The sequence below is a fragment of the Neovison vison genome, chromosome 12, assembly GCF_020171115.1.
Source record: "Neovison vison isolate M4711 chromosome 12, ASM_NN_V1, whole genome shotgun sequence".
Taxonomy (NCBI): domain Eukaryota; kingdom Metazoa; phylum Chordata; class Mammalia; order Carnivora; family Mustelidae; genus Neogale; species Neogale vison.
In genome coordinates this window covers 85,845,760-85,872,367 of record NC_058102.1, presented here as the reverse complement: position 1 = coordinate 85,872,367, position 26,608 = coordinate 85,845,760, and the positions used below count along the sequence as shown (strand labels likewise).

General features: G+C 58.6%; 2 protein-coding genes across 8 annotated transcripts; one reads left to right on the top strand and one right to left on the bottom strand.

Annotated features, from left to right (window-relative positions):
* The first annotated feature begins 678 nt into the window (after positions 1–678).
* Positions 679–9,889, top strand: MCRS1 (microspherule protein 1). 5 transcript variants are annotated; one of them, XM_044229393.1, is made up of 15 exons: positions 679–752; positions 1,927–2,046; positions 2,574–2,712; positions 3,077–3,215; positions 3,841–3,999; positions 4,153–4,262; positions 5,191–5,299; positions 5,541–5,679; positions 7,824–7,899; positions 8,214–8,242; positions 8,359–8,451; positions 8,634–8,716; positions 8,898–8,985; positions 9,195–9,322; positions 9,449–9,889. In XM_044229393.1, the coding sequence occupies exons 2-15, from the start codon at positions 2,037–2,039 to the stop codon at positions 9,533–9,535; spliced, it is 1,389 nt and encodes a 462-aa protein (XP_044085328.1). In that variant the 5' UTR covers positions 679–752; positions 1,927–2,036; the 3' UTR covers positions 9,536–9,889. The 5 variants fall into 5 exon arrangements, with proteins under 5 accessions (XP_044085328.1, XP_044085329.1, XP_044085330.1 ...); XM_044229394.1 differs by lacking the exon at positions 1,927–2,046; XM_044229395.1 differs by lacking the exons at positions 679–752; positions 1,927–2,046 and adding an exon at positions 2,053–2,120.
* Positions 9,880–26,608, bottom strand: KCNH3 (potassium voltage-gated channel subfamily H member 3). Of its 3 annotated transcripts, none has more exons than XM_044229388.1 (15): positions 26,463–26,608; positions 24,796–25,029; positions 24,189–24,323; positions 23,264–23,397; positions 22,585–22,828; positions 22,046–22,203; positions 21,751–21,958; positions 17,716–17,997; positions 17,263–17,462; positions 16,568–16,817; positions 13,094–13,311; positions 12,128–12,459; positions 11,636–11,742; positions 10,926–11,002; positions 9,880–10,813 (listed from the first exon to the last, which is right to left on the bottom strand). In XM_044229388.1, the coding sequence occupies exons 1-15, from the start codon at positions 26,536–26,538 to the stop codon at positions 10,217–10,219; spliced, it is 3,252 nt and encodes a 1,083-aa protein (XP_044085323.1). In that variant the 5' UTR covers positions 26,539–26,608; the 3' UTR covers positions 9,880–10,216. The 3 variants fall into 3 exon arrangements, with proteins under 3 accessions (XP_044085323.1, XP_044085325.1, XP_044085324.1); XM_044229390.1 differs by having other exon boundaries at positions 24,796–25,025; positions 26,463–26,491; XM_044229389.1 differs by lacking the exon at positions 26,463–26,608 and adding an exon at positions 25,448–26,451.

The window sequence follows — 26,608 nt, the reverse complement described above, 5'->3', positions numbered from 1 at the left end:
GTTTGGTTTCTCATCCCCAGCCTTTGCCTGTAGGCTTGTCCTCCCACCCCAAGCTTCCCTCCAGGGCAATCTCCTCTGCACTTACCCACCGGGGTCCACAACTGCCTCCAGTAGTCCTGGTGGGATCTGGCTGACACTGGCCTTCCTCAGGGCCTCTACCCTCTAGGAACCAGGCCCACGACCCTCCATCCGTTCCTGAGACATCAACCTCCCCGACTTGGGTACGCCAAACCTCTTGGCTGGAGCGAGTTCCACATCGTCTCTCTCCTTGTGTTGTGCCTAGCACAGAGCCCCACACAGAGTAGTTTCTCTAAAATCGCTGGGCGCAGCAAACAATGCACAATCGCTCCCAAACTAACAGATTCCTACATCCTGTGGGAATTCAGAAGCCGAAATAGAGTTCCCGGCCCAGCCCTACCCCAGACCCGCCCCTCGCCTATCCCGCCCCGTCTCGGCTTTCCCTTTAATCACTCTCTCCAAGCGAGTGATCTTTCTGGGACCCGGAATCTCTAACGCTTCCTCCTATGTTGTCCCAACTGGGAAAACGTTTAATTTCGGTTATTAGCAAAACTGTGACTCAGTTCCCGCTGTGACCACGCCCCCTTCGTCACATTCCCGGAGAGAACCGGAAGGGATCGCGCAGCCCCTAGTTCTCAGACCCGGAAGTAGATGTGACTCACGGAAGCCGGGTTTGGCCCTGCGGCTGCTGCCGTCGCCGCGGAGAAATTGTTGGAGCTGGCAGCCTAGGAATGGTGAGACTTCGCGGTTCGCTTCCGAGGGTTCTGAACAGAGTTTGGGCGAAATGGAGTTTTCCAGAGTGCTCCGGGGGAAGACCCCCCACAATGTTTGGGGCCCCGCCCCAGTAGCGCCCCGAAAATCTGCGCATGCGTGGGCCGGACCGGACCAGAATCTGGTCCGAGATGTTACGCATGCGCAAAGGTGGCAAGCCGAAGGTGGGGTGAGACTTGGCTTGGGAGTTCCTCTCCCTCCCTCGCCACCAGCCCGTGGGGCTTAAATCACGGCTGCGAAAGCATCGGGGTGCACTCGGTGCTTTGCTTTTGAGTTGCAGGGCTGACTTCACCTCTGTCGTCCCGAGCTTTAAAAACAGACCTGCACCAATCCCCCACCTTGGGTGTGCACTCGGTGGAGAACGGGGGCGGAAGAAAATAGGGGGTGGAGACCTAGCCTCAGTCAGCCCGTGGAATCAGTTCCTTCACCTGCTCCCCAGGTGTTAAGATTTCAGCCGTTTTCTGCAGAGCGATTCGACTAACGCACCTGGGGGCAGGGCGGGAAAACTGTGCGGAGTGCCGCCCGGGTCTGAAGGGGCGGGGCCCGCAAGCGCCACGCCCCAGAGAGTCCCCAGTACCAAGAGTTCTCCTGGGGTTAGGAGCAGGCGCCCCAGGGCGGTTGATAACTTAATCAGTTCCCAAACCGCGTTTTTTAGCTTCCACGCGGTACCACCCACTGAATCTTCAGCCAGAGCTGTGGGGGGGGGGCGAAAAGAGCGAGATGGACTAATCGGAGTTCTATCTCCGTTTCCCTGCTTTGGCTTGGGAGGGTAAGGGGGTGCTGCTGAACTGAGTGGGCAGCGACAATAACAAGTGAACCAGTAATCCCTTGTTTCGTGTTGGTTTATAGTCGAGGCCCTTTACCTAGCAACTCTGAGTAGAATCATAGAGGTCCATGGACCCACTAACATGCTATGTGTACATTTCTTTGGAGGGTGTAGCTTTTATATTCTCAGAGATGCTGGTGACTCTTAGAAAGCTGTTGGTTTATCAGCATCGTACTGACAAAATAGAGCCTCGTGTCTCTTCTTGTGTCTTCCCTAGCTTGTGGGATCTTGGGGGAGCCTTTCCAGTATAAGGAGGTGAGGCTGGCCTGTTGGAAACCTGTGCCTCAGGGAGCCTCATTTCTCCTTTGCAGAATCTCCTCTCAGCCTCTAAGCTCACCTGGTCAGAATCCTTGGATGAGCCTGTGGGACCCTTCCTCCTAGCCCTGTGGTTTGGAACCAGTGGCTTTGGGACTGTAAGAGGATGGACAAAGGTAGTATGAGGCCAGGCCAGCTCCCCAAACGCTCAGGCGCCAAGCATCTGCTGATTCTACCCCGTGCCTGGCACGTATGTCTTTTCATCCTGGCTGGGCATTGCCACCTCCCCCTGGGCCAGCACCACCCATGTACCTCTCGGCAGAGGCCGCAGTTGACTGACTTGCTGTTGAGCTGCCGCTCTTTGGCCTGGCTGCATTTTGATGGCAGAGGGAGCAGTTATGCCCAGAGCCCGGTGTGTCGGCATCACCAGTCTGACCTGAGCACCATGTGCTGCACGACATGACACGTGGCACCGGGAGAACTGCCCAGCGAGGAAGGTCTGGGCCAGGTCTGAGCCCAGATGGGATCTGGATGGCCAAGGAACTCCCACCAGAAATCTTCAAATGTCAAGAAAGCAGGGGAAGGGTCAGGAGGGCTGGTAGAGGGTCGGGGGAAGAGGGGCAGAGGAGGGGTCCCGTGTTCGGAGGCTAAGGGCTCTGCTAGGCACTTAGGAGACCTGAGTTCACCGCTTCTTGTTTTCTAGATTCTCAGGGGCTGCTAGATTCATCTCTGATGGCATCAGGCACTGCCAGCCGCTCAGAGGATGAGGAGTCGCTGGCAGGGCAGAAGCGGGCTTCCTCTCAGGCCTTGGGCACCATCCCAAAACGGAGGAGCTCCTCCAGGTAGTAAGGGTTCAAAGGGCCAGGGTCTGGGCAAGGGCATTAGGTGCTGCGTGCCTTCACCTCTGTTGGGAATGGTTGCTTGAGCCCCTATGGGGCCTGGGTATTGGCAGAGCTTTGTGCTTTTCCTGCCAAGTCCCTCTCTGTGGGGTGTGGGCAAGGGAGGGAGATCTTAGGTCTTTGACATGAAATCTGTGGTGCGGTACCCTGTCATCTCAGCAGCAAGGAATAGAGCAGTTCTGTGCCCCGACCAGGGCGCTAGAGCAGTTCGCACCCAGCCGGGACCCGCGCCGTTTCAGGGGATGGGTGTGTGTGAATGGGTACAAGGGGAAGGGACAAGGGGTGCTCAGAGGAGGACCCTCCACAGGTTCATCAAGAGGAAGAAGTTTGATGATGAGCTGGTGGAGAGCAGCTTGGCCAAGTCCTCTACCCGGGCAAAGGGGGCCAGTGGTGTGGAACCAGGCCGCTGTTCAGGGAGTGAACCTTCCTCCAGCGAGAAGAAGAAGGTGAGAGATTGTGAGATGCGGGGCCAGGAGCCAGATTTTGTGTTTCCCTATCACCTTTGCCAGCGGGCAGGAGCCCTGCAGAGGAGACTTGGGAGAAAATCTGGTGGCCCCAGCCCCAACCTCAGCTGCCTCCCCTCTGGGAGCCCTCACTTCTCCCTATTCCCCCTTTCTTCCCGCACCCGCCCCCCCTACACACACACACACACACACACACACACACTGTCAGTGCGTCCTGTATCACATTCTGTGTGGGAGGCATAGAGCATGCATCTATTCTGGGAGCAGACAGCCTGTTCCCAGCATTGCTGGGTGTAAAAATAACCCCCAGGTGGCATCGCTCTGGCCCTAGACACCGTACCAGGCAGAGTGGGTTCCTGGTATGCTCCCCGGCCGCCCTCCACTCTGGGGTTGAGGGTGCTGCCAGCAAAGAGAAGACCCCGTAAGCTCAAGGACCATGTGGAAGTATTTTGGGCATGGAGGGAGCTAGAAGGCTGAGCTCCTGCCTGTGGTGCTTATGGTCGGGTGGGACTGGGGCTGCCACGCACAGTACAGGAAGCTCAAGGCCTGAAGCCCGAGCTAACCCGATGCTGGCTTTGAGCTCGTTCTCTTCCCGTTCCCTGCCCAGGTGTCCAAGGCCCCTAGCACTCCTGTGCCGCCCAGCCCAGCCCCAGCCCCTGGGCTCACTAAGCGTGTGAAGAAGAGCAAACAGCCACTTCAGGTGACCAAGGATTTGGGCCGTTGGAAGCCTGCAGACGATCTCCTGCTCATCAACGCTGTGCTACAGGTAGTGCTTCCCACCGTGGGTTGCACGGTCGACCCTCCTTCCCCCAGCCTGCAGTCCCCAGGCCCCACACTAGCCCAGCAGCACCCTAGGGGTGGCAAGTGAAGGGTTCTTGCCAGCTCTCAGGCTGAGGCGAACCCATCTGGGGCATTGCAGACCAATGACCTGACATCGGTCCACCTGGGTGTGAAGTTCAGCTGCCGCTTCACCCTTCGGGAAGTCCAGGAGCGCTGGTACGCCCTGCTCTACGATCCTGTCATCTCCAAGTGAGTGAGGCTGGCTCCAGCAGCAGGGAGGTACAGGGAGCACCAGAATTTGGCTCTTGGAACAGACAGAATTATACAAGGGCCCAAGGGAGGGGTCCGGGAGGCAGGGCTTGTGGGACCTTGCATCTTCTGGGATGATATTGAAACCAGCCAGGCTTGGGAGGGAAAACTTCTCCCTGCTGCCGACCCTACTGGTCCTGGCTTGATGCCAGCAGCAAGGGGATCTGGAAGCTGAAAAAGCAGCATGGTAGAAAACACCACAATGAACACAAGGAGCCCTGGTTCCGCCACTGTGTGCATTGTGGTTTAGGGCAGGTCACTTCCCAACCTTTCCACACTGACCTCCCATAATTTATTTTTCCATAAAAGGGAACTGGAACAAAAGAACACAAAGGCCCCTGAAAGTCTTAAGTTCCAAGTAAACCCGGATGCCCATGTAGTGCGTGCTCTTCCTCCTCACCCACTTCGCTTATTGTTATCAGAGTTGGTCGGGTCCTTAGCACCCATCTTCTGCTCCACCATCCCTGTACCCCTTAAGCTGTAGCCTGGGCCCTGATAGGCCAGAAAGTGGACGGGGCTCAGTTTTGGGAAGAGGATGTGCTGGGCAGTGGGTGGCAGCTTTGGCCATGTAAAGAGGAAGGTCTTGGGGCAGGAGCAGCAGCTGGGGCAGGAGCAGCAGCCCTCATCTGGCCTCTGGGGGCTGTGCCTTTGAGTCTCTTCAAGGGGTAAACACCGGAAACTCGGTTGACTGAGTAGCCTGGGTTATGCTCTCAGTAAACCCATGAAGCCCCAGGTGCTGTGCTAAGCCTTGGGCTCTTCCTGTTGAGGGCCTGGCCTCTAGTTCTGGATATCAAAGGTCTCCAGGAACCCCAGATTGCTTGACACCCGCCCTTCACCCTGCCCTCTTTCTTACCCCCGCACTCCTTAGGCTGGCCTGCCAAGCCATGAGACAGCTGCACCCAGAAGCCATTGCTGCCATCCAGAGCAAGGCCTTGTTTAGCAAGGCTGAGGAACAGCTGCTGAGCAAAGTGGGATCGGTGAGGCTGAGGGGTAGGGTGGAGGCCTGACCATGGGGGAAACTACTGATACGGGAGGCCCCATTGCCTAAGAACTTTCCCTGCTGGTGCTTGTGTACCTGTGGGGGCTTTTGTGGTTGGGGTCTCAGAAAGAGAGTCAACACTGGCTCCCTCTTCTGGCTCCTGATGGGGACTGGGGGTGTGGTTGGCAGACACAAGAATGAGAAAACCTAGGTGCTGAGAATAGGCTCTTACCCTCCAGACCAGTCAGCCCACCTTGGAGACGTTCCAGGACCTACTGCACAGACACCCTGATGCCTTCTACCTGGCCCGTACGGCCAAGGCTCTGCAGGCCCACTGGCAGCTCATGAAGCAGTATTACCTGCTGGAGGACCAGACAGGTAACTGGCTCCGGGAGCTGACAGGGTGGGTGAGTGAGCCGGTCTGGGCACAGCTGCTTGCAGGTGCCCAGGAACAGATCCCTTAGTGGCCGCTGGTGTCTTGCACCTCTCTTTGCAGCAAAACCACTGCCTTCCAGAAGGAAGGAAAGTGGTTAGAATGATATTCAGGAGCATGGTAAGGGTAGCCTTCCCTGGAATCCTGAATGGGATTCCAAGTGGCAGAGTTGTATCCTACTTCTTGTTTTGTCATTTTTGACATAGTTTACATTATGTAAATAATACATTTTTCATGAGTGACATTGAAACATGAGTAAAATGTGAAAGTTCCCTTCTTGGCTTACCCTGCCTCATTTTCCTCCCTAGAGATGCTATTGTTCTAGAGATGTTACTTTTTCTAAGTCTTTCTGCCTCTTCCCTCTGTGCACATTCCTTCTTGTTTCCTCTTGCTGCTTTGGAGCCATTCAGAAATCCCCACTGGGCCTTCATATCCAGGCCCTCTGCCTTCCTCCTCTCCCATGGGCCCAAAGGCCCTCTGCTTCCCCTCCCTCACCCGCAGGCTCTCGCTCCGAATGACAGGTACTGGCAAGGTCAGCTGACTAAACTGCAGGCTGTTCATCAGTTCTGCTTGGGCCCTGGGGTCAGCCTTTCATTGTACGTCATGGTACAGACACTCTCTGCTCTCACTTCTGGACAGTATTGCCCATCAGCGTCTCCAGAGTTGTTCACACTGTTCTGGAAACTAGGCTGTGCCTGTGCCCTCCACCTACTCCCAGGGTCCTACTGCTTCCGGTTATTAAGAAATACTCCTGCAAGAGGATTTTAGGAAATCTTGTCAGGGAGAGCTGTGTCTTCTCTTCCCGAGGATCTTTGCATTTAGTGGACATCTCTCTTTATTCCTGCAACTTTCATATCTCTGCTTCTGCCTCAGGCTCATTGAATTCCCACAGAATTGGACACTGGGTAAAGTCTATTTTTGCTGCTAGAGCTAACTTCCTTGAAAGTTAATTTGTGTAACTTTGGGATTTAATTTTTCTCTTCATGAGTCTTGGCTATGGGGATTTGATTTCTCCTTGGCTGGCTAGTGCTGGGAGGTCCTGAGAACAGGGCTATGCGCTGCTTAGCTCTCGAGTCGGCTGACTTTAGGTTAGTGGGATTGTAGGCCGCTGTGGCGGGGGGCGGGGGGGGGAGGAGCCGGTGGGGGTGAACACCCCAGTCCCTTGTCTCCCACATGGTCTGACCTCAGGGAGTTGGGGGGCTGGAGAATTTGTGGCTCCTGTGTAGCCCACCTCGCTTCCCTGGTGGACAGCGATGACTCCTCCTCCCCCCCGGGTTTGACAAACTCCTCAACCAGCAGTATCCTGGCCACTAGGTTGCTGCCACTGAATGACACACGGTCATGGAAGCAGCTGGCAGAAGTTGTCAGAGTTTGAGGCCGCGGTCCCTTTGTAGTTTGATCAGAGAAAAACCTGAAAAACTTTCATGAAACTATTCTCAGTATATGTGATGGACTCTTAATATTCTATTCCGTTTCACATTTTTGCAAAAAATGAGAACTTATCTTGTGACCCGTAAGATGTCCTGGCAGCAGTTTGAAAGTGCCCTGCAGGGGGCGTGGCAGCTCTTCTGGCACCTCCGTGGAGTTGGGGGAGCAAGCTGTACCCCTGTCTCCATCCCAGTGTGGCAGAAACTGTCCCGGGGAGCGGGTGATGTGGTAGAGGAACAGTTTGGATTTGGAATCAGGAGAGCAGAGCTTGCATCCTGGGTCTGTCCTAAACCCGAGTCCCATCACGAGCCCTCGTTACTGGCGGCCTCTTGTCACGTGTGCAGGGGAGCTAACAGCAGCGCCTTCCCCCACTTTGTTCATGCCTATGGGAGAGCCTTTGTGCTCTGAAAAACCCACCCAGGAGGTCAACTTTAATTCCCTTTTCTTTCTAGAACCACCTCTGCCCTTAGTTCATGTCAGGAATCCTTTGTGCCAAGCTAGCTGGCGGCCTAATCTGGCTTGTGCTCTGTTACCTGTTGCTCTCCCTGCAGAACTGTCTCCACAGGCCCTGCCTTCCCAGTTGGTCCCCTTAGTTTAGTCATTGTCCACAGCATAGTGTGGAGGAGGAGCAGTGGCGCTGACCTCTCCATGCTTTGTTCAGTGCAGCCGCTGCCCAAGGGGGACCAAGTGCTCAACTTTTCCGATGCAGAGGACCTGATTGATGACAGTAAGCTCAAGTGAGTCGCTGGGGCCCCAAGCAGGGTATAGAGTGGGGTGTCTCCCAGGGACAGAGCACTCCGGGCTACCTGGCCCTGCCTCCTGCCTGCAGAGAACTGAGGCCAGCCCACACTGAGCTTGTTGTTTGGTCTCCTTGCTGAGCTGCCCTGTCCCTGCCCCACCCTAGGGGATGGAGGTTAGTCCAAGGCCAGAGGAGCAGCCTCCTGGGTTCCTCAGCTGAGGGACTGAGGGCCCCCAAATGAACTGAGTAGCCCCTACTGGTAATGGCAGGTGAGCCGGAGGTGGATCCTGATTTGTCCTTCTCCCCCCACAGGGACATGCGAGATGAGGTCCTAGAACATGGTGAGTATACCCCGGGGGGGAACAGTTAGGGGATAAAAGCTCATGCCAGCACAGAGGACCAGTACAGGGTGCTGTTGGCCGCAGAGTGTCCCTCCTTGCTGCCCCCCTCACCCCAGAACTGACCGTGGCTGACCGGCGCCAGAAGCGAGAGATCCGCCAGCTGGAGCAGGAGCTGCATAAGTGGCAGGTGCTGGTTGACAGCATCACAGGTGAGGAAGCTGGGGCCAGCAGGGCTGTGCCTCTGCTCTGTCCGCTCCTGTGGCCCCATCCTGAGCCCCTGTGCTTCTGGGGTGGGGACCCCCCTCCTTTCCTCGGCCCCTGGATCCCTGCCCTCTGCCCCGTGTCTCCGAGGGGTGGGCTCTGCCTTATTCAGTGCCTTCCTCCGCCACAGGCATGAGCTCTCCGGACTTCGACAGCCAGACGCTGGCGGTGCTGCGGGGCCGGATGGTGCGGTACCTGATGCGTTCTCGGGAGGTAAGGCGGCCCAGCCCATCAACTCCCCTCCCGCAGGCGGCTCCCCTCCCGAAAGCAGCCCTCCGCCGCCAGCCCTGCCCCCACTGACCTTTCCGTGTCTGGTCCCTGATGTTTCATCTTTCCCTTGGCTTGTGTAGACCCATTCCTCAGGTCCCAGCCCTCACCTGCCCCATTTCCGCAGATCACCCTGGGCAGAGCCACCAAGGATAACCAGATTGACGTGGACCTGTCTCTGGAGGGGCCGGCCTGGAAGATCTCCCGGAAGCAAGGTACTGGCAGGAAGCGATGCGAGGATGTCCCTCCCAGCCTCACGCCACCCTCTGGCCCTGTGGCTTGGTCTCCCTGGGAACCCTCCTGGAGCAGCTGGGGCAGAGCAGCTGGCATTTCAGGATCTCCAGCTTGAGAGTCAAGGGTGCCTGCAGGCCCTCTTCTGGCCTTTCCTGTCTCCTCATCTGCCTTCATGTCTCCATCCCCACAGGTGTCATCAAGCTGAAAAATAACGGTGACTTCTTCATTGCCAATGAGGGCCGGCGGCCCATCTACATCGATGGACGGCCTGTGCTGTGTGGCTCCAAATGGCGCCTCAGCAACAACTCCGTGGTGGAGGTGAGCTGGGAGGGAGGCGGAGGGAGGTGGAGGGGTCGGGATGAGAGCAGGGGCATGGGGAGCCGTGATGGGGGCCTGGCCCCCAATCCCACCTGTCCTCAAGCCACTCTTCTCTCCTGCCCATAGATTGCCAGCCTGAGATTCGTCTTCCTCATCAACCAGGACCTCATTGCCCTTATTCGGGCCGAGGCTGCCAAGATCACACCACAGTGAGGAGTGGTGGCAGAACCCATGTGCTCTCTCTGGCCTCAGTTTCCCCTGCCATTCCAGCCCCTTGGAGCTGGGCACTCAGGCTCCTGGAAAAACCATAGTGGGCAGGAGGAGACCCAACTGCTGGCCCATTGATCTGAGCCTCTATGGGAAAGTAGGGCTGATCCTTGGGAAGCCCCTCGAGGCTGGGACCCTCCGGCTTCCTTGGAGCCAGAGCCCCTCCCCTTCTCTCTCTACAGGCCGTCATTCTCTTCCCCTCAGATTCCCACCTTTGTCCCTTTGTCTCCAGCTGATTAGCTCCAGACTTTTCCTTTATTATTTTTCTTTTGTAAATAAAAAGCACCAAGTTCCAAAGTAGCTCTTTTTATTTATTTATTTTTTTTTAATATAAAAAATGGGACTGGTGAGGCAGGGACACATGCAGGGGATGGATAACCAAATCCCTCTCTGGCCTCAGGCCTCTGTCTCCCATCCTGCAGAGGGAAACAGGAGTAGGCTGAGGGGCCCAGAGAGTCCCAGCCTGGGGCCTGCCCCTTAGGCTCCAGCCCACTGAAAGTCGGGCTGGGCCCTGAGCCAGTGGGCAGCACAGAGTCCAGGGGTGGCTGCCACCCTCCCTCTGCCCCGAGGCCAGGCAGGGCAGCAGATGGCAGCATGTCTGGCAACACTGAGTTCCTGGACCAGCAGTCAGACCCCTGTGCCCTCTTCTTGGGTCCACTGGACTGTGCCAGAGCCATGACAGCCGATAAGCACCATCTCCAGGCTATGGGGTTCCCAAGGCAAGGCCAGGCCCCCGGACCCTGGCGGGGGCTCTCCAGTGCTAGCAGCCTCAGCCTGGTGCGTGGGCTCTGGGGGCCCAGTCCTAGCCCCTTCCTCAGCAGGTGGGGAGCCAGGGGTGCTAGGCTCGGGGCAGAGTTCTCCTGAGCCCGGGGGCTCTGAGTCAGAGGTGGAGGTCCAGAAAGCTGTGGCCCGAGGCCAAGGGGAGCTCTGAGATGCCGGGGGGCCCCAGGGCCAGGGAGCCACAAGGGGCGGGGGCCCTGGGCGAGGGTGAGGCCAGGTCCCACTCAAGACAGAGCTAGTTGGGGGCTGCAGGCAGTAGGAGGATGTCCCGGTGTCCACACACAGAGGCTGCAAGAGCCCAGAGGCACTGGACAAGCATGGCCCCTCTCCCGACGCCCGAGGGCAAGGGCCCTCCCCATGGGGCGCCAGGACCTGCTGCACAGCCTGGCGAAGGGACTGCAGGCCCTCTCGCATCTGCAGCACCTGCTCAGACAGCTCTGTCACCTTTGGAGGTTGAGGGAGGAAGAAAGCACATACAGTTAAAGGAGATTGGCCCTCGCACAGCCTGCAGTGCCCATCCCTCTCCCCTCCTGCCCCCAGCTCGCCCCTCACCCACCGCCTGCCGCAGCTTATCCAGCGTGTCTGTGTTCCTTGCCTCACCGGGTCCCAGGGGGACAGCGAGCAGGCCATTCTCTGCAAACAGGAGGACGGGGTTACTAGCCGGCGCTGGGAGAAGGAGATGGTATGGGGTCCAGGCCTCGGCCCCAGTTAGCACAGACCTCACTGGCCTGGCAGGACTGGCCTGGCCTTCCAGCCTTGCCCCAGTTGGGGAATTCTGCCCAAACTGCCAGGGGATGCAGGGCATGCTGCCCTGCGCTTCCCCCAACAGGAAGCTGCTCTTGGTGCCTGTCCAGCCACGCGACCACTCCAGGGAGCTCATTCCCTGGTCCACTCTCAGGGCTGCAGGGCCTGGCTGGGGGCCACTTCCACAACCCTGCTTCCCCCACAGCCCTCTGTCCTCCCCAGGGTCCCAGCAGCAGCATCTGATTCAACACACACATCCACCGTATTACAGGCTGGAAGCTGGGCAAGAACCAAGATCCCGCTGCCGGAGAGCCGACCGCTGGGATCCAAATCCCGTCTCCGTCCGCCTTCCGACAGCAAGGTGCTGGACTTCACCCCCAAACTGTCCCTGCCAACCATGTAGATTGAGAAGGGCAAGAGGGCAAGAAGTCTGGACCCTGCTGCCTTCTTAGAGGTTCAGAGGGCCAAGAGGCAGCCCTGCCAACCTCCCCCTGCCCCCCTCTGGGACCCGGTCCCCAGTACCTGGCCCCGGGGAGGGGCTACTGCTGCACTCTGGACCCGACTGCCCCACACGGAAGGAGAACTTGGGCTGGTCAGAGCCACAGCCATCCTCAATGCCATCTACTACCCTGCGGACACAGGGGCCAAGGCAACAGATCAGTCCACAGGCAGCCACTGCAGGGCCCAGCGGCCACACACACATGCTGCAGGAGCCTGGCGCTCAGGGCCTGGGACAGGTAACACAGGTGGGCCCTTTCCCTAGGGGCTTGCAGTTTCACTAGGGATTTAAACTTGAGCAAGTGACACAGCAGGAACTCTAGGCAGTGAATAGCCAGGCACCAAATGGTGGGGTGAGGGGTCACAGGAAGGTGGGGGCCCAAGATGGTTTCCTGGAGGAGGCAGGGATGGGTTAGGATAGAAGGATGGGCACATGAGGGAGGAATGTGTCCGGCCGGGGCCCGAGCCCCATCCCCACCATCTCTGCCAGAGTACATCGGCCCAGGGCCTGCTTACCTGGGGCTCAGATCTGGGGGCATGTTCCATGGCACAGAGGGCAGCTGCAGACCCTCTAAGCTTCGAGGGTGGACAGAGGGGCCAGCCTCAGCCTGTGAAGCCCCTGCCCTGCCCGGCCGTCCTCTGCCCCGCAGCCTGGGCCGGGGCGCCGTTCGACGCGGGGACAGCAGCTTAGCCGCTGAGGAGGAGGAAGTGCAGCCAGGGGACAGCAAGGGGCTGGAAGGCTCATCAGCTGGGGCTGGGGAGACTGTGGGGCCCTGCTCCCCGTCCGTCTCTTTCTCCTCCAGCGTGGACATAAGGGTGTTGTCGCCACTCAGGGAGCTGGTGTCTGCCTGCGGATCGTGGGGGACAGGGAAGCGGTATGGATAGCCCCTCCTGCAGCCCCCTCACCTGCCCCACCCGCAGAGGCTCAGAGGCTCAGGTGTGTATGTGTGTTGGGGGGTAGGGGACAGCTTTTCTGCCACCACGAAGCCACTGAGCCTTGAAGGAATTTGCTGCCCAGCCAAGTGTGGATATACCACACATCGACTCAGTCCCTCAGCTCACCTACCTATCCAGGAGAACACCATGCTAAAGACAGGTTTGGAATTAGTGGATAGAAGCCAGGAAAATTCAAAGCCCCTCAGAGCAGTTCTCATGGGGAAGAAGCAGGGGAGCCATAGGGCTCTTCAGAGGCAGCCCGGAGGACTAGTGCCTGGCCCTACCCAGGCGTCCCATCCTTCATGTGTGGCCCTCAGTCTCTACTGCTGAAGACTTCACTGTGGACCAGGCCAGGCCGTCTCAGATGGGCCAGGGAGAGCACAGCAGGGCTGGGAGCTAAAGGACAGTGTGGGTGTGAAGGGACAGGAGATGGGAGAGTGTAGACCCACACACAAACAAAGTGTAGGGTTGATAGCACCAGGCCGGATGTCGCCGCCTCAGGCCCTTGGTGCCCCAGCCCCTTGCACATATTCCTAGCGCCCTCACCTCTGCAGGACCTCCACCGGCACCCAGGTTGTAGCTGAGCTCCCCTCGGAGGCCCCGGCTGAAGCGTGGGGCAAACTCGGGGTACAGCGCAAGGCTCTCGTGCAGCCCAGCCAGCTGTAGACACTGTAGGACGCAGTAGGTCAGCCCCTTTACGTCAGCATTGGCCTTGACCACCTGCTCCCGCCGAGGCAGCTCGCAGCCAATCAGATCACCCTTCCCTGGGAAGTGGAAGCACAGGTCAGCGAGCCCTGCCCCTCAGCCTGTGGACCGGGGAGTCGAGCAGAGGCAGCTGAGCTTTCCCTGCGAGTTCAGTGGGGCCTTGAGAGCCAGCAGAGAGAGGAGCAGAGGGGCTCAGGCCCCAGCAGACCCATGCTGCCTGCCTCCAGCTCCTCAGTGAAATGCACGGACACCCAGGGACTCAAGGCACATCTGGGATCAAAGCCACCATGCTGGACCCATTTGAGTTTTAGCCCTGAGACAACTGGGCAGTCATCAGTTCTCGTGGTTCCCCAGTTGTCCATAGCTCCGAAACCCTTACAAATGTTAAGCCAATCACTCCTAGGCCCCATCTCTACCTACGGAATCATAGTACCTATAGGAGACCCCACAGTCTGACACTTCGAGCCTCACAGGTGATTCAGGTGGGGCTTGTCCAGAAACCTGGAGGTTAGGGCCCTGTGGGGCATAGTGATATCCAACAGCCGCATAACTTCATCTCCTGGAGCCCTGGTGCTTGAAGGACAGATTTTGTGTTGAACGGAGTCGTGGTGCTTTCTGGATCTTACCAGAAGGTGTCAATGGAGGGTTTTCCTACCAGCCAGCTGAGGCTGCCACCTGGCTGACAGCATTGTAAAGTGGCATCAGAGTCTGCGTCCTAATCTCAGAGATGTTAAATTGTAGGGGAAAAATGTGCATCTTAGAATCAACGAACTAGGGTGTCTCCAATAAGGGACATGTGAAGATTCAATGAGTTCATGAAGGTAAAGTGCCTGACCCAGAGACGAGCAATCAAAGCTCATTTCCTTCCTCACCCTCTGGACTACAGTCCCCTGTAGAGGACTCCCAGCTGGTGCGCTGTGGGTGCTGCGGCAGCACTCACCACCCTCACGACACCGCTCAGTCCACAGTCAGAGTTCACGAGACTGGAAAGCCTTTCCTCACGGACCACGGCCACCAACCCCCACCCACCCCATCCCCACCCCCAGTCACGGGCTGCCTCCTGCCGCCAACATAACTGAGCTTAGCTGCCTCTTGTAAATGTTCGTGGACTTTTGCTCAGACTTAAGTGTAGAAGGCACTGCTGTTAGATCATATTTTCTTGGTTTGGGGCCATCCTTCTGGTTCCTTCTGAGAGCTGTTTGGATCTTAGTGTGCTCCTCTGATGAATGAGCGCTCTCTCTTCGTGTGTGTCATCTGGAAATAGGAGAAGTGTGTATTTTTGGTCTTCATCCAAAAGGTGAGACAGAATCGAAAAACATGACAGGACCGATGACAGAGCTCCATGCCACTGGTCTCAGACCAGAGCCCGCTCTCCAGGCTGGCCTCCTGGCTGGGACCTCTAGCTCAGGTCTCCAGCCCCCTCGGGTCTTCCTGGCGTGGGCCCCCAGTCTGCCTCTCTTCTCTTGCCTCCTGCCCCGACAGCCAACTGTGTGTGCTGAGCTGTCAGTCCATACACGGAGGTCAGGGCAAAAGTAGACGCTGCTCAAGGCACCATGAGCCTCCGCGGCTGCAACAGGCGAGAAGCTGTCCCCCACTCCGCCCCGCCCAAAGTTCAGATAAGGAGGCAGGTGGGGGTGGTCTGAAGGCACAGCAGGAAACCAGCGGGTGGGGAACCAGACTTTCACCGTGGTGTCCAGACCCATCAAGTCCACAGCTGAAAGTTCAGCTGGAACATATGGACAGGGACAGGATGGATCCAAAGGGGCAAAATCCTGGTGCCAGGTACACAGGCAGTGAGGCAAAGGCCTGGGGCGCAGGTGATGGACACTCTCGAGACTCTGTCTTCATAGTGAACAGGATTCTTCTGCAACCTGGAGCCTGGCATCCATGAAGAGCCACTCTTGCAGGAAGAACGCCAGCTCCCAGCCTTACTGCTGCCTCAGCTCTGAGCTGAAAACCATCTGTTTAATAATCTGGTCGACAGTCTTGACCAGTCTGCGATTGTCAAAATCTGTTTGCCCTTCTGAATCTCTCCAGTTCTCCGTCACTTCTTAAGGCCTGCCAGCCCTGTGTGAGTGGCCGCAATTTCACCTGCTCAGAGTCCTAGCATAAGAGGCATCTAGGTCCAGAAGCCAAAGTCACAAAAGACTCAAAGTGAAAGGTGGAACAGCCTCTGGCCTCTCTTACCTCTAAGACCCTCTTGAGGGTATTTTTCCTGTCAGAAGATCACCCTCTTCAAGACAGAGGGGAGGAACACCCAGTAGCTACTGGGCGTCTGGTCTTAATTCTCCAGGTGAGTGACGAACTTCAGGCCCTCTGGGACTCAGCCATCTCCACAGTGAGTCTCTGAGCCCTTGGCTGAGGATTCACCTCCCTTTCATCCCCAGGAGAGGTCCTCCAGGACCCAAGCAGATCAGAGAGTTCCCACCTGCTGGGGCCACTGCTGGGAGCCCATGCAGCCCTGTCTCCCAAGCATTGCATATTCCTTTCTAGAGCCTCGAGTGTGCATCCTGCCACCCTGAAATCATGCCCTTTCTTTGGGACACAGCTCTCCCTCGAGCAAAGCACCTGAGAGCACAGTGAATGAAGCCTGAGGTTGATAGCCTAGGTTCTAATCCCTCCTGCCCATTCATAAACCTCTCCAAGCCTCCCACTCCTTCCACACAAAACAGGCACAATACCAGTGCCCCCGCCGTGGGTTTTGTGAGGTCTGTGTGTGCCGAAGCACCCAAGGGCCAGGTCAGCTGTGAGACTCAGCATCAGCGCTGTTTGGATGTCCATTCCACAACTGCGGCCTCTAATTCCTTGTCCAGGGACTTGACCCATCTCGGCCTCCTTTTGCCACGAAGGAAGTACACAAGCAGAGCCTGAGCCCTGCTGTCATGCATTGGAGCCCTGGGCCTGCTCTGTGACAGGCCCTCTGGCCTGAGCTGGTGCACGAGCCACCAGGAGAGCGCTCACGGCCCCCTCGCAGTAGTCACTTTCACCAGCGCTGCCGTCCCCCTTGAGGGGGAAACGGGAAATGCTGATCCCCCAACCCCTCCTCAGCTACCCGCTGCTCCCCACTCAGGGAGCCTTGCACACCTGCAGGCTAGTTTCCTCCTCCTTGTGTTGCCACCTGGTGGTCACTGGGCCTGCTATGCGCTCTGCCTGGGGCTCTGGGGCTCCGAGGCTCCTCCCGACCCCATCCCCGCTGTCCCTCAAGACGTTCCTCTGGTGGCCTTGCCTGCGTCCTCTTTCTGTGTTTCTGCTGTGGGGCCCCCTGGTCCCACCCGCCTCCCACAAAGGCCTGCTTCCCCTCCTGCCCACACACACCTAGGATTGCCAGCACAGTGCCGCCCTTGAGCACCTCCATGGAGCCGGAGCAGACAAAGTAGAGGGCCTGGAGAGCGTCCCCTTGGTGGATGAGGTACTCGCCGGGCGTGCAGAAGGCGGGCCTCAGGGCCAGGGACAGTGTTCGCAGGCAGCCTCGGCTCGCTGCCTCAAACAGGGGCAGCTGCAGAACCTCCTTGTGCAGGTGCATGGCGATGTCTGCGCGGAGCTCGTCGGGGAGGCTCTGCAGCAGCTGGGGGGTAGGGGACGTGGGGAGGTCAGTGGTGGCAGAATGGAAGGCAGCCTCCAGCCAGCCCCTCTCCTTCCCCGCAGGCCTTGGGAGCAACGCGAAGGTTCTGGAGGGATCTGAGGCTTCACAAAGGGGACAATCAGTGAGAGGGACTGTCTCTGCCTTCTTCCCAATCACTTCAACCCGGGGCCAGCAGCTCTGCTTTCCTCCTGCAGGCCTCCTGCTGGAGGTCTGTGAGCAGAGCCTGCGGGCCTTACAAGGGTGCAGAAAGGCCTCCAAGTCTTCTTGAGAGCCCTCTGCCCCAGACTATGGTCCCCCCAGTGTTGCATGGAAGCCAGAATTCCGCATTCCTTGCCCCCCAGCCCGCTGCTGGGGGTTTGAGGCCGAGCACGCACTCCTCCAGGGAGCGGAGTCCGGAAGGGCCCCGCCCAGAGACCCGCGCGCGCACCTCGGTGGTGTCGATGCCGTTGTTCACAGCCCAGGTGGCCTGGAAGTACTCGAGCATGCGCTGCTTGAGAGGCTTGGGGATGCGGTGGATGCGGATGTAGTCGCGCAGGTCACGGGTGCGGCTGTGGTACAGAAAGCGGCGGGCGTACATGCGCTGGATGATGGCCGTCACGTTCCCAAACACCACCGCGTGCATCAGGGCTGGGGAGGGCGGCGAGACGGGGTCACTCCGGGCCGGCCTGACGCTGCGCTGGGCGCATGGGTTCTCTGTCCCCGCCCCCACAGGTGCCTGGGCCGGGCACGGAGTCCTGCAGCCACGTGGGCTCCCCTGGCCCTAGTTCTGTGTTCCTCCAGCCGCGTCCCCCAAAGCACAAGAAACTCTAGGAAGGACTTTGGGCCCCTGGGGCAGGCGGGGAGCCAGGCCTGCCTGGGGCCAGAGGGGAGCGGGCCTCACCGCCAATGAGCATGGTGCAGATGGAGAAGATCTTCTCCGTGTCTGTGTTGGCGGACACATTGCCAAAGCCCACGCTGGTTAGGCTGCTGAGCGCGAAGTAGAGGGAGGTGATGTACGCGCTTCGAAGAGAGGGGCCGCCCAGGAGCTCCAGTCCAGTCCCATTGGCCTCCCCGCTGATGCTGCTACAGTTGTCACTGCGGCCGGAGCTGTTCCCCGCAGCTGGGCTCTGGCCCACTAGGTAGTAGGGCGTCTCCAGGCGGCGGGCCAGCTCCTGCAGCCAGCCTGGGGGTAGGGATGGGCGCACCTAAGCGGGGGTGCAAGACCTACCCTGCAGGCCCAGGTGTGCCCACTGTTGCCCCCTCCGGCCACTGTGGGGGACACGTGGATGCAGATCCACCCCCCAGGTTTCTCTGCCACTTGCCTCCCCTGCTGTCCAGCACAACCCAGTCTACACCCCTGCCCCCCACCAGGACAAGCACAGGACGAGGCCATCCTCTCCCCAGCTGGGGTCTGGTGGTGCCAAGCAAGGAGCACCAGCCCCTCTTCCCTGTGGCTGCCACAACTCCCAGGAAGCAGGCCCAGCTGGAGGCTGCCTCCTCTACCCTATACCCCCAGACTCCTCTTGCTCTCTCTCAGCTCACCTGCTCTGAAAGCCGCTTCACCCTCACCTATCCTCACAACCACACAGACCACGCAGCCCCACGTACGCGTTCTCAGGTATGCTGACATGGACGTGCGCATACGCACTATTAAGGCCACAGTCAGGCTCCGCCCAGGCAAGAGGATGAGGACACACACGTGTGAGCACACTCACAGGTGCACAGCTGCAGCCACTCATACGGAAAAAGCCTGCGCACACTTGGGAGAGAGACAAGGGCACACAGGGGCTGGCACTCGGACACCTGGGTAGGAGAGGCGACCACAAGCACACAGGTGAGCACACTCAAAAGCCACAGGGAGGCAGGCCCCTGGACATACACTGAGGCTCTTGAGCACATGTGTGGACACGGGCCAGCCTGGGACACTGGCAGAAGCTGGACACTGCTCCAGTCTCCATCAACCCCATGTTCTCTGTCTGGCCTGGGCAGGAAGTAGGGCTGTGTACTGGGTCTCTCAGGAGCTTTGGCTACTCCAAGTGACTCGGGAGCCTAGCTGGAAGGTTGTGGGAGTTGTCAGGTATTGGACGGGGATTCCCGGGGTCCACGGGGGCCTCAGGGATCCTGGCAGACCTGGGAGTCAGAGGAGCAAGGGAAGGAGGGCAGATCTAGAGCAGAGACACGGAGGGCAAGTGCAGAAGAGGCTGGGTAGCTCGCCTCTCCCTCTCTGTGTGCACTCAGCCCCTTCCTCCCGGACATACTCAGCCTCCCTGAACCACATTCTCCCTAACCCCTTACACACACTGCTCCCGGAGATTGCCACATCTCCCCCTCATGCTGGGAGCCGTTCATTCAGCAGTTGCACAGACATGGGCCTCCTGCACAACACCCGCGGGCCACGTGATGGGGCTCAAGCCAACTTGCTGTGGGTTAGGGCCAGAGGCTTTCCTGAAAGAGGTGATACTGGTGTTTGGTCTCAGCGGATGGGTAGTGTTTTGAATCAAAGAAGCTGAGAAAATGTTGTTCCTGATCTAGGGAAAGGCCATAGTGGGTCAATGCTAGAGATGGAGACAAGTGCAAGCAAATAGCTGGAAATTAGCTAGAACGTGGGGTCCACACTGGGGGTGTCAAATTCTTGCCTAAGGAATTTGGGAAGATATGTTAAGGCCTGACCCAAGGTGAGGACTCCCGCTCCTGCTCAAAACTCCTCAGCTGCAGTTGGGCCTCTGACCTGAAGCCAGTTGTCAGGTAAGGAGGATGGGGGTCAAAGGTGAGAAGCAGAAGGATGAGGGAAGGCGGCTGGGGGGCCTGTCCTCTGTTCTGGCTATGGAGCTGCCGGAGCTGGTGATGTGGGCAGGCTGCTCTGGAGGCTGGTGGAGGAACGCCCTGAGTGATCTCCCTCAGTATCTTGCACCATCTTTTGAAAATCGGGCCCATTGCTACTGGGCTGATGGGAATCGGGGGAAGGGACTCTGTGTCCACACCATGCCCACAGGAGCCCCAGAACCAAGGCAGGGAAGCCAGAGAAGGCACCTCCCACCAGAGCTGGACCAGGAGAGGGCGCCACTCCCCCCTCCCGACATCCTTTCTGAGGCTGGGCTCTGGGAGGTCCTGGGTGTGGCTCTGACCCATCTGGGGAGTCCTTTCTCTGCGGAAAGGAGGAGCGGATGATGTGAAGGACTTGGAAACTCCCCTAATGTGAGCTAGAACCAGCCCACAATAGAATGAAATTACTTGAAAGCTTGGGGTCAAGGGTGCTAGATTTAACAGGCAAAACAGCCTGCCTCCCACTTTCCCGTGTTCTCCACGGTGAGATCCAAGCCCCTCCTGGAGCCAAAGATACTCTTCATGTCAGCTGAGCGCCCCCTGTCAGGGTGTCAGAACAAAGGAGCCATTTGATGCATGACTAGGAGCATCTGGGTCCCGTGTGGGAGTGAACTGACCCAGGATTGGGTGTCTGAGCCCACTTCGGGATTAGGGTTATCTACCTTCCAGCCCACTGACTGTATTTGCTGGGTGGCCGTCTGACCCCCGGAGCCGCCTCCACCACAGCCTCCCTCTGGGAAGGGCAGGTGCCAAGGAGCCGACACTGCCTGGAGTATCCCGGTTCCATGTGCTCGGCAACTAGAGCTTTGGGGAATACCCGCGTGGGCCTCTGGGCCACGCACCAGTCTCCACGGGTTTTGCAGTGGAGAGAGGGTTTGCAGGAGCCTCCTCGTCCCTGGGAACCGATCGGAGCATGTTTCTAAGGCCCACCTGCCCTCCTGCTGATCCCACCAAGGAGCAGATGGCCAGGCCAGGTGAGCCCCTGGCCTGTTGCCCACTGACTAGAACAGGCACTACAGGCCAGTTCCTGGGAAGCCACCAGAAGGCTGGAGAGTATGGGAGGAAGGAGGTGTGTTCGGTTTGGGGGCCTCAGGGTATGAAGAATTAGAACAGGTGGGCACGAAATGGTTTGGAGTTAGGGGAAGGAGAGAAGTTGAGATGGTGCTGTGGCGCCCATGGGATCACACAGCACGAGGTAAGGGGAAGAGACAGGCCGGCACGAAGGAGGCTGGTGAGGGCCGTGTTGCTCAGGGCGGAGAGGCAGAGCGGTTCAAAGGAGTGTGGTCAGCAGGGTTGGGTGCCACGGGACACCAAGGAGGTTTGGCCCCAGAAGGTCCCCGTGACCTGCCAGCTGTCATTCTGGGTGGAGAGGTGGGGGTGGGAGCCTTGCTGGCAGAAGTGAAGATGTGAGTGGGAGGTGAAGAGGGGGAGGAGTGGAAATGGAGGTGAAGTGAAGGAGAGTGAAGGCACCCGCCGCCGGGCGCAGAGAAAGGCTGCATTTTAGGCCTGGGGGAGGGAGGAGCTGCAGCTGAGAGAGCTGGGGCAAGAGGTAACTGGAGTGGGGAAGGGCTCGGCAGGCCAGGTACTTGGGGAGATTTCGAGAGGGCGATGGGATGGCACCAGGCCTCAGAGGTACCCAGGAGGGCAGCAGCTCCCTGCAAATCTTCTCCTGAGAGGGGTGCGCTTCTCGGCTGAGCAAGGGCCTGGAGAAGGTGACAAAAGCTAAGGCCACAAGGAGGTCGTGACGGGTGAAGAGGACTCTCCTGGGCAGCCCACGGAGCTCTCACAGCTGTGCCTGACTGCTAAAGAGCAGGCCTGCCTCAGAGTGGTGGCTCTGTCACACTCCTCCATGCACACACACATGCCAGCACCTGCATTCTCCACACACACACACACACACACTTGCCCAAAACTCCCAAATACCCTTGCTGAGGCCAACTTGCACGCACATCCCTGACTCCTCGTGTCAGCTCAGAAACATACACCGAGACTCCCGTTTCCCTGATACACACACACACACACACACACACACACACACACACACACATACGTAGACACGCTCCTCTGGCACACACAGGGACACTCGCCCCCACCCTCCAGGAGCCTCCAGTACCAATCTCTGGCAGCTCTGAGGCACTGCTCTCGATCTCCCGCTGGCCGATGTAGAACCAGATGCAGGCCACCCAGTGGGCGAGCAGAGCGAACACGGCCATGAGCAGGGTGAGCACCACGGCGCTGTACTGGGAGTAGCGGTCTAGCCGCGGGAGCAGCCGCAGCAGCCGCAGCAGCCGCACGGTCTTCAGCAGGTGGGCCCCAAAGTACTGGGGGATGGGGAGAGACAGGGAGGTCATCCTTGGCCCAGGCCTACCCACCCGGCCCCAAAGCCCACCCAACCCGGCTGCACTGACCACATTGACCTTGAAGGCATGTAGCAGGTCGAAGGGCAGCGCAGCGATGACATCCAGCAGGAACCAGGTGGTGACGTAGTGGAGGCAGATGGACTTTGGGGCAAACACCACCTGGCCCGACTTGGACACGAACGTGGTACGGAAGTTCAGCACGATGTCTGCAGGAAGTCCGGGTGGGACTCAGCACCAGGTACCAGAGGACACCCTGCTTCCTGGGCTCCTGCTCAGTATCTGACAGTGGCCTGGGCCCCCGATCATCTTACTTTGCACAGAACTCTAAAGGGTGGACACTGTTGTGCATCTTTGATGGAGGGAAAAACTGAGGCGCGGAGAGGCAATGATTGGCTCAGGGTCCCATAACCCATTAGCAGTAGAGACATGTTTGGAATCTAGGTTTGCTTTCAAAGCCCCCAGGTCACAAACAGGGGGGCGGCATGGGGGACATTTGTCAGCAGGCATGGAAGCCACACAGACTTTCCCCATCAGACCCTGAGGGGTGCCCGGCACAGGGTAGGGTGGGAGGCACGGGGCACACGTACCAAGAATGAAGAGGACCTCCACAGCCAGATCACAGATGCTGGGGGCACTGCGGGCGGCACTGGGCTCCCGGGCTGTGCTCACACACACGCTGTAGGGCACGGTGACAGCCACGTAGAGGGTCGCAAGCAGGATGAAGCCGTCCCAAGTGGCCCTCAGTGCCCCACAGTGCAGCAGGATGAAAGGCGACTTTCGGATGGCAGCTACTTTGTACTCGGGCAAGTTTGGCTTCTCCCCGAATACCCCCTGAGTGCGGCAGGGCAGGTCAGGCCAGAAGGACAGGAAATTGGCAGAGGCTGAGTTTGGATGGGGTGTGGGGCAGGCATGCACCTCCTTTCTCTCTCTGCATACTCAAAGCTACCCCGACACAGGCATTAGTTTCCATGTTACAGATCAGAACACTGAGGATCAGAGAGGCCACTGACTTAGCTGAGGTCACACCACTGCTTGGGAGAAGAGCCAATATTGATCTTGGCCCTGAGGAGCCAGGGCCAAGATTGTATCTTTGATGGATCAGATATCTGACATTCCTTCCCTCCCTCTGTTCCCACCCCCAAAGTGCTGTTGGGGCCTGGGTCGTCCCCTGGACATCCTCTCTCTGGTGGGCTTAGTTCCTCTCCTCCATCTCCTCAGTTTGCCCCTACCCTGCCCCCCAAACACACACCCTTGTGCACAATCCACCTTATTGAGCTTGTGCTTGCCCTTGGGCTGTTTCTGCAGGTGCCCGGACAGGTGGTAGAGCACAGCTCGGCTCCGCCGCCGGTTGGCATTGAAGCCTTTGGCTCTTCCCCGGCCATATCGGCGCCGGCCACCACCTGCAAAAGAGGAACCCATGAGGCTGATGGGGGGAGTGCCTGCACACCCCAGCCAGTGTCTTGGGTGTAGGACACCAGTTGCTGGCCCACGAGCTGGACTGACTCAGGGACCAGTTAGTCTGTTTAGAGCTGGGGGGCTCCAGCTTCCTCATCTCAAGGGGCACTCGCCAGTGCCAGCGATGGGCAGTCCTATGGGTGCTTCTAGACATGGCTCCCCATGCCTGCTTCCAGCAGAAGGAGGTATGGATCAAGGAACAGGCAGGAGAGGAACTCCATAGGGAAAGGCCTGAGAAAGGAGTATGGAGGTGCTTCCCAGGGCTGGGTGGGGGGAGTGGGGAATGGACAGTACCCCCGGCATCCCCAGGGGTAAAGCCAGCTTCTGATGACAGCTTTCTGAGCTGGTCAAAGGCCTCCACCAGCTCTTGGGCTCCCAGTCAGGTCAGTGGGAGGGAGAGGAACCAGGTGGGTCTGTGCTCAGCCTCACTAATTGGTCAGGAAATGGTACTTCACCGTCACTAGGAGAATCTGCTTGCTTTCAGTTTCTTAGTAAAGTGGACTTTAAATCTCCAACTTTGTCTCAAGGCGTCTGTTTGGAAACAAGCTTTCCATACCTGGGCATGTGGAAATGAGAGCAGCACAGGCCTCTTACCCAGCAAAGAAGGAGTTAATGAATGCAAGAGGTGGGGGGACCCACGAGTGCAAGCTGAGTGCGAATGCCCCTGCCCAGGCCTGAGGTACCCAATACACCAGCCAGTTGTGGCCACTAAATCAGCAGCCCCACAGGCACCCACCTCTCTCCTTCCAGTTGTCAGGGCCCCCTCGGTTCTTGGTGTCGCTGATATCCTTGTGAGAGACCAGGAAGAGGGCCACCTCCCCTTTCTCATTCTTTATGGGTATCACATCCAGGAGACACCAGAATGGGAGCCCTGGGCACAAAGACAGACTCAGCCCAGCTCCTATTCGCCACCTTGCCCGAGGTGACAGAGGTCCTACTGCCAGCCCTGGCCAAGACACAGGCAGGATCAGGGCTTTCCTGGGAGGGGAGGGGCAGCCTGGCTCCATTCAGGACAGGGCTTGACAGACAGGGTCAGGGAAGGCAAGGGAGAGCAGAGATGGCCATCAGACATATGTGCTCATAGCTCTGTCCTGCTGAGACGGGGACATTTTTCTGCTTGGGTGAAAAACCAAAGATTGGAAATTGAGGAGAGGCTGAGGTGAGGAAGGAAGAGAGAAGCCAGGCGCTGTGGATGGGGTGGAGAAGGAAGCGGGTAAGTGGGAAGATGGGGCGAGATGGGGAGATGGAGATGATGGGGATGGAACACTGGGACAGTAGATGGAGTGGGTGCCAGGCTGGGTGAGACCTCCAGAGTGAGGCGGGCTGGCCAGGCGGCCCCTCACCGCTCTTCCGGTACAGGATCAGCTCAGCCTTGAACTCCTTGTGCTCATCCAGGGCCTTGCGGATCTGTTGGCGGACAAGCTCACTGGTGTCTGGCCCATAGAGGAAGGAGCAGGCGCAGCCCCGCTGCATGACCTCGGCCCGGGAGAAACCCGTGAGGTCGCAGAAGCCATCAGAGCAGTAGACCACGGGGAAGAGCCCCGTCACCTGGGCATTGCCCAGCACGAAGTTACTGTCTGCAAGAGAGCACCTCTCAGAGGAAGCATGCGGTGAAGGGGCCCAGGGTCAACCCCCTTTCCTAAATGCCTGCAACCAAAGGGTGGGTGTCACAAAGCCCAAGACCCGTGCGCGTGTGTGTGTCCAGGGGTTAGGGCAGGCACTGTTTATAAACAGGAGTCAGTGTGTCACTTACGGACAGACACCACTCCTAGCAGTGGAATCAACGCATGTGAACACAGTGTTGGTGAATGAAGCCCTGTGTGGGAACTGTGTCCTCTGCACTGTGTCCTGAGCAGCTTGGGGTAAGGCTAGGGTTGGGGATGCCCAAGGGGGTACTGCACAACCAGCTCTATCAGCCCTACTCCTACCTCTGCCAGGTTCATTCACCAGCTAGGTACCCAGGGTGGCTATGGGGCTCCTCTCACGGGGACTCACCTGGATGGGAGGCAGTCCAGGCCACCACCCATTCTGCTCTCCCTGTGTGAGTCCCAGCTGCTGGACCTGGCTCAGGAATTAGTGAGTGTGATCGAGAATGGGGGTGTAAGGATGGTAGCTGAACAGCACAGCCTGGAGCCAGGAACGTATTGGGGAGTGGGGGGCACTGAATCAGCAGGCTGCGGGAGCCAAGAGCAGGGCAAAGCAGATGGAGAAGCCGGTGTGTGTGTGTGTGTGTGTGTGTGTGCGTGCGCACACACGCGTGTGTAGGGGGGTGCTCAGTGATGGGTTCCCACCCCCTATAAGGAACTGCAAGACCGTGGAGGATGATAGGCAGAGAGCTGGTAAGCCCCACTGGGGGTGAGTGTGAAGGAGGAGAAGGAGGGAGGGGGTTTGCATCACTTTCCCTGTGTTCAGAGCCCTGGGAACCCAGGATCCAGAAGCTCTGGTCACCTACTGCAAACTTCCGCAGTCTTGGTAGGAGTATCCAAACCTAGCTTTTTGGATCTAGAAGGGCTCTGCAGGTTTAGGCTGGGGAGTTTAGGCGGTGAGGTGAGCTTGGACTAACAGTGCGATCCTAATCCCACCTACTCTACCTCCTTTTGCAAACCTCTTTTCTAAATCGGGCTTTTGAACCCTCTGGGTTCCCTGAGCACTGCTCCTCTGCCTCACCCCACACTGGCCACTTCCATGGTAGTAGGTAGGACAGCGCCAGACACCGGGATGGGGTGAGTTAGACTGACTAGGTCGGGGTGCGCGCCCTCGCCAACAAATGGCATCCTGGGCCCTAAACCCGGAGACTTTTGGCCGTTTTGCCCAACCTGGGCAGACTGCACCCGGAACCTTTGAGAAACGGCGTCTGGAAGGAAATGGTGGTCCAGGCTGAAAGCCGGCGTTGGGGAGGGAAGGTGAGAACAGAGAGGGCACCAAGCCGAGATGCCGGGGTGCGGGACCTGCAGAAACCCTGGCAGGAATTGGCTTCCCTGGGAGCCAGTGGGGCGGAGGTCAGACTCACGCGTGCCGTCGAAGCGCGTGGCGATGGTGTCCAGGAAGGTGTTCTGCGGCGCCAGGAGTCCCCGCATGGCCGGCATCTTAGGCGGCCGTAGCCGCCCGCCCCATCCCTCCGGGGCGCGGGGGCTCAGCACCGGGGGAGGGCGCCCA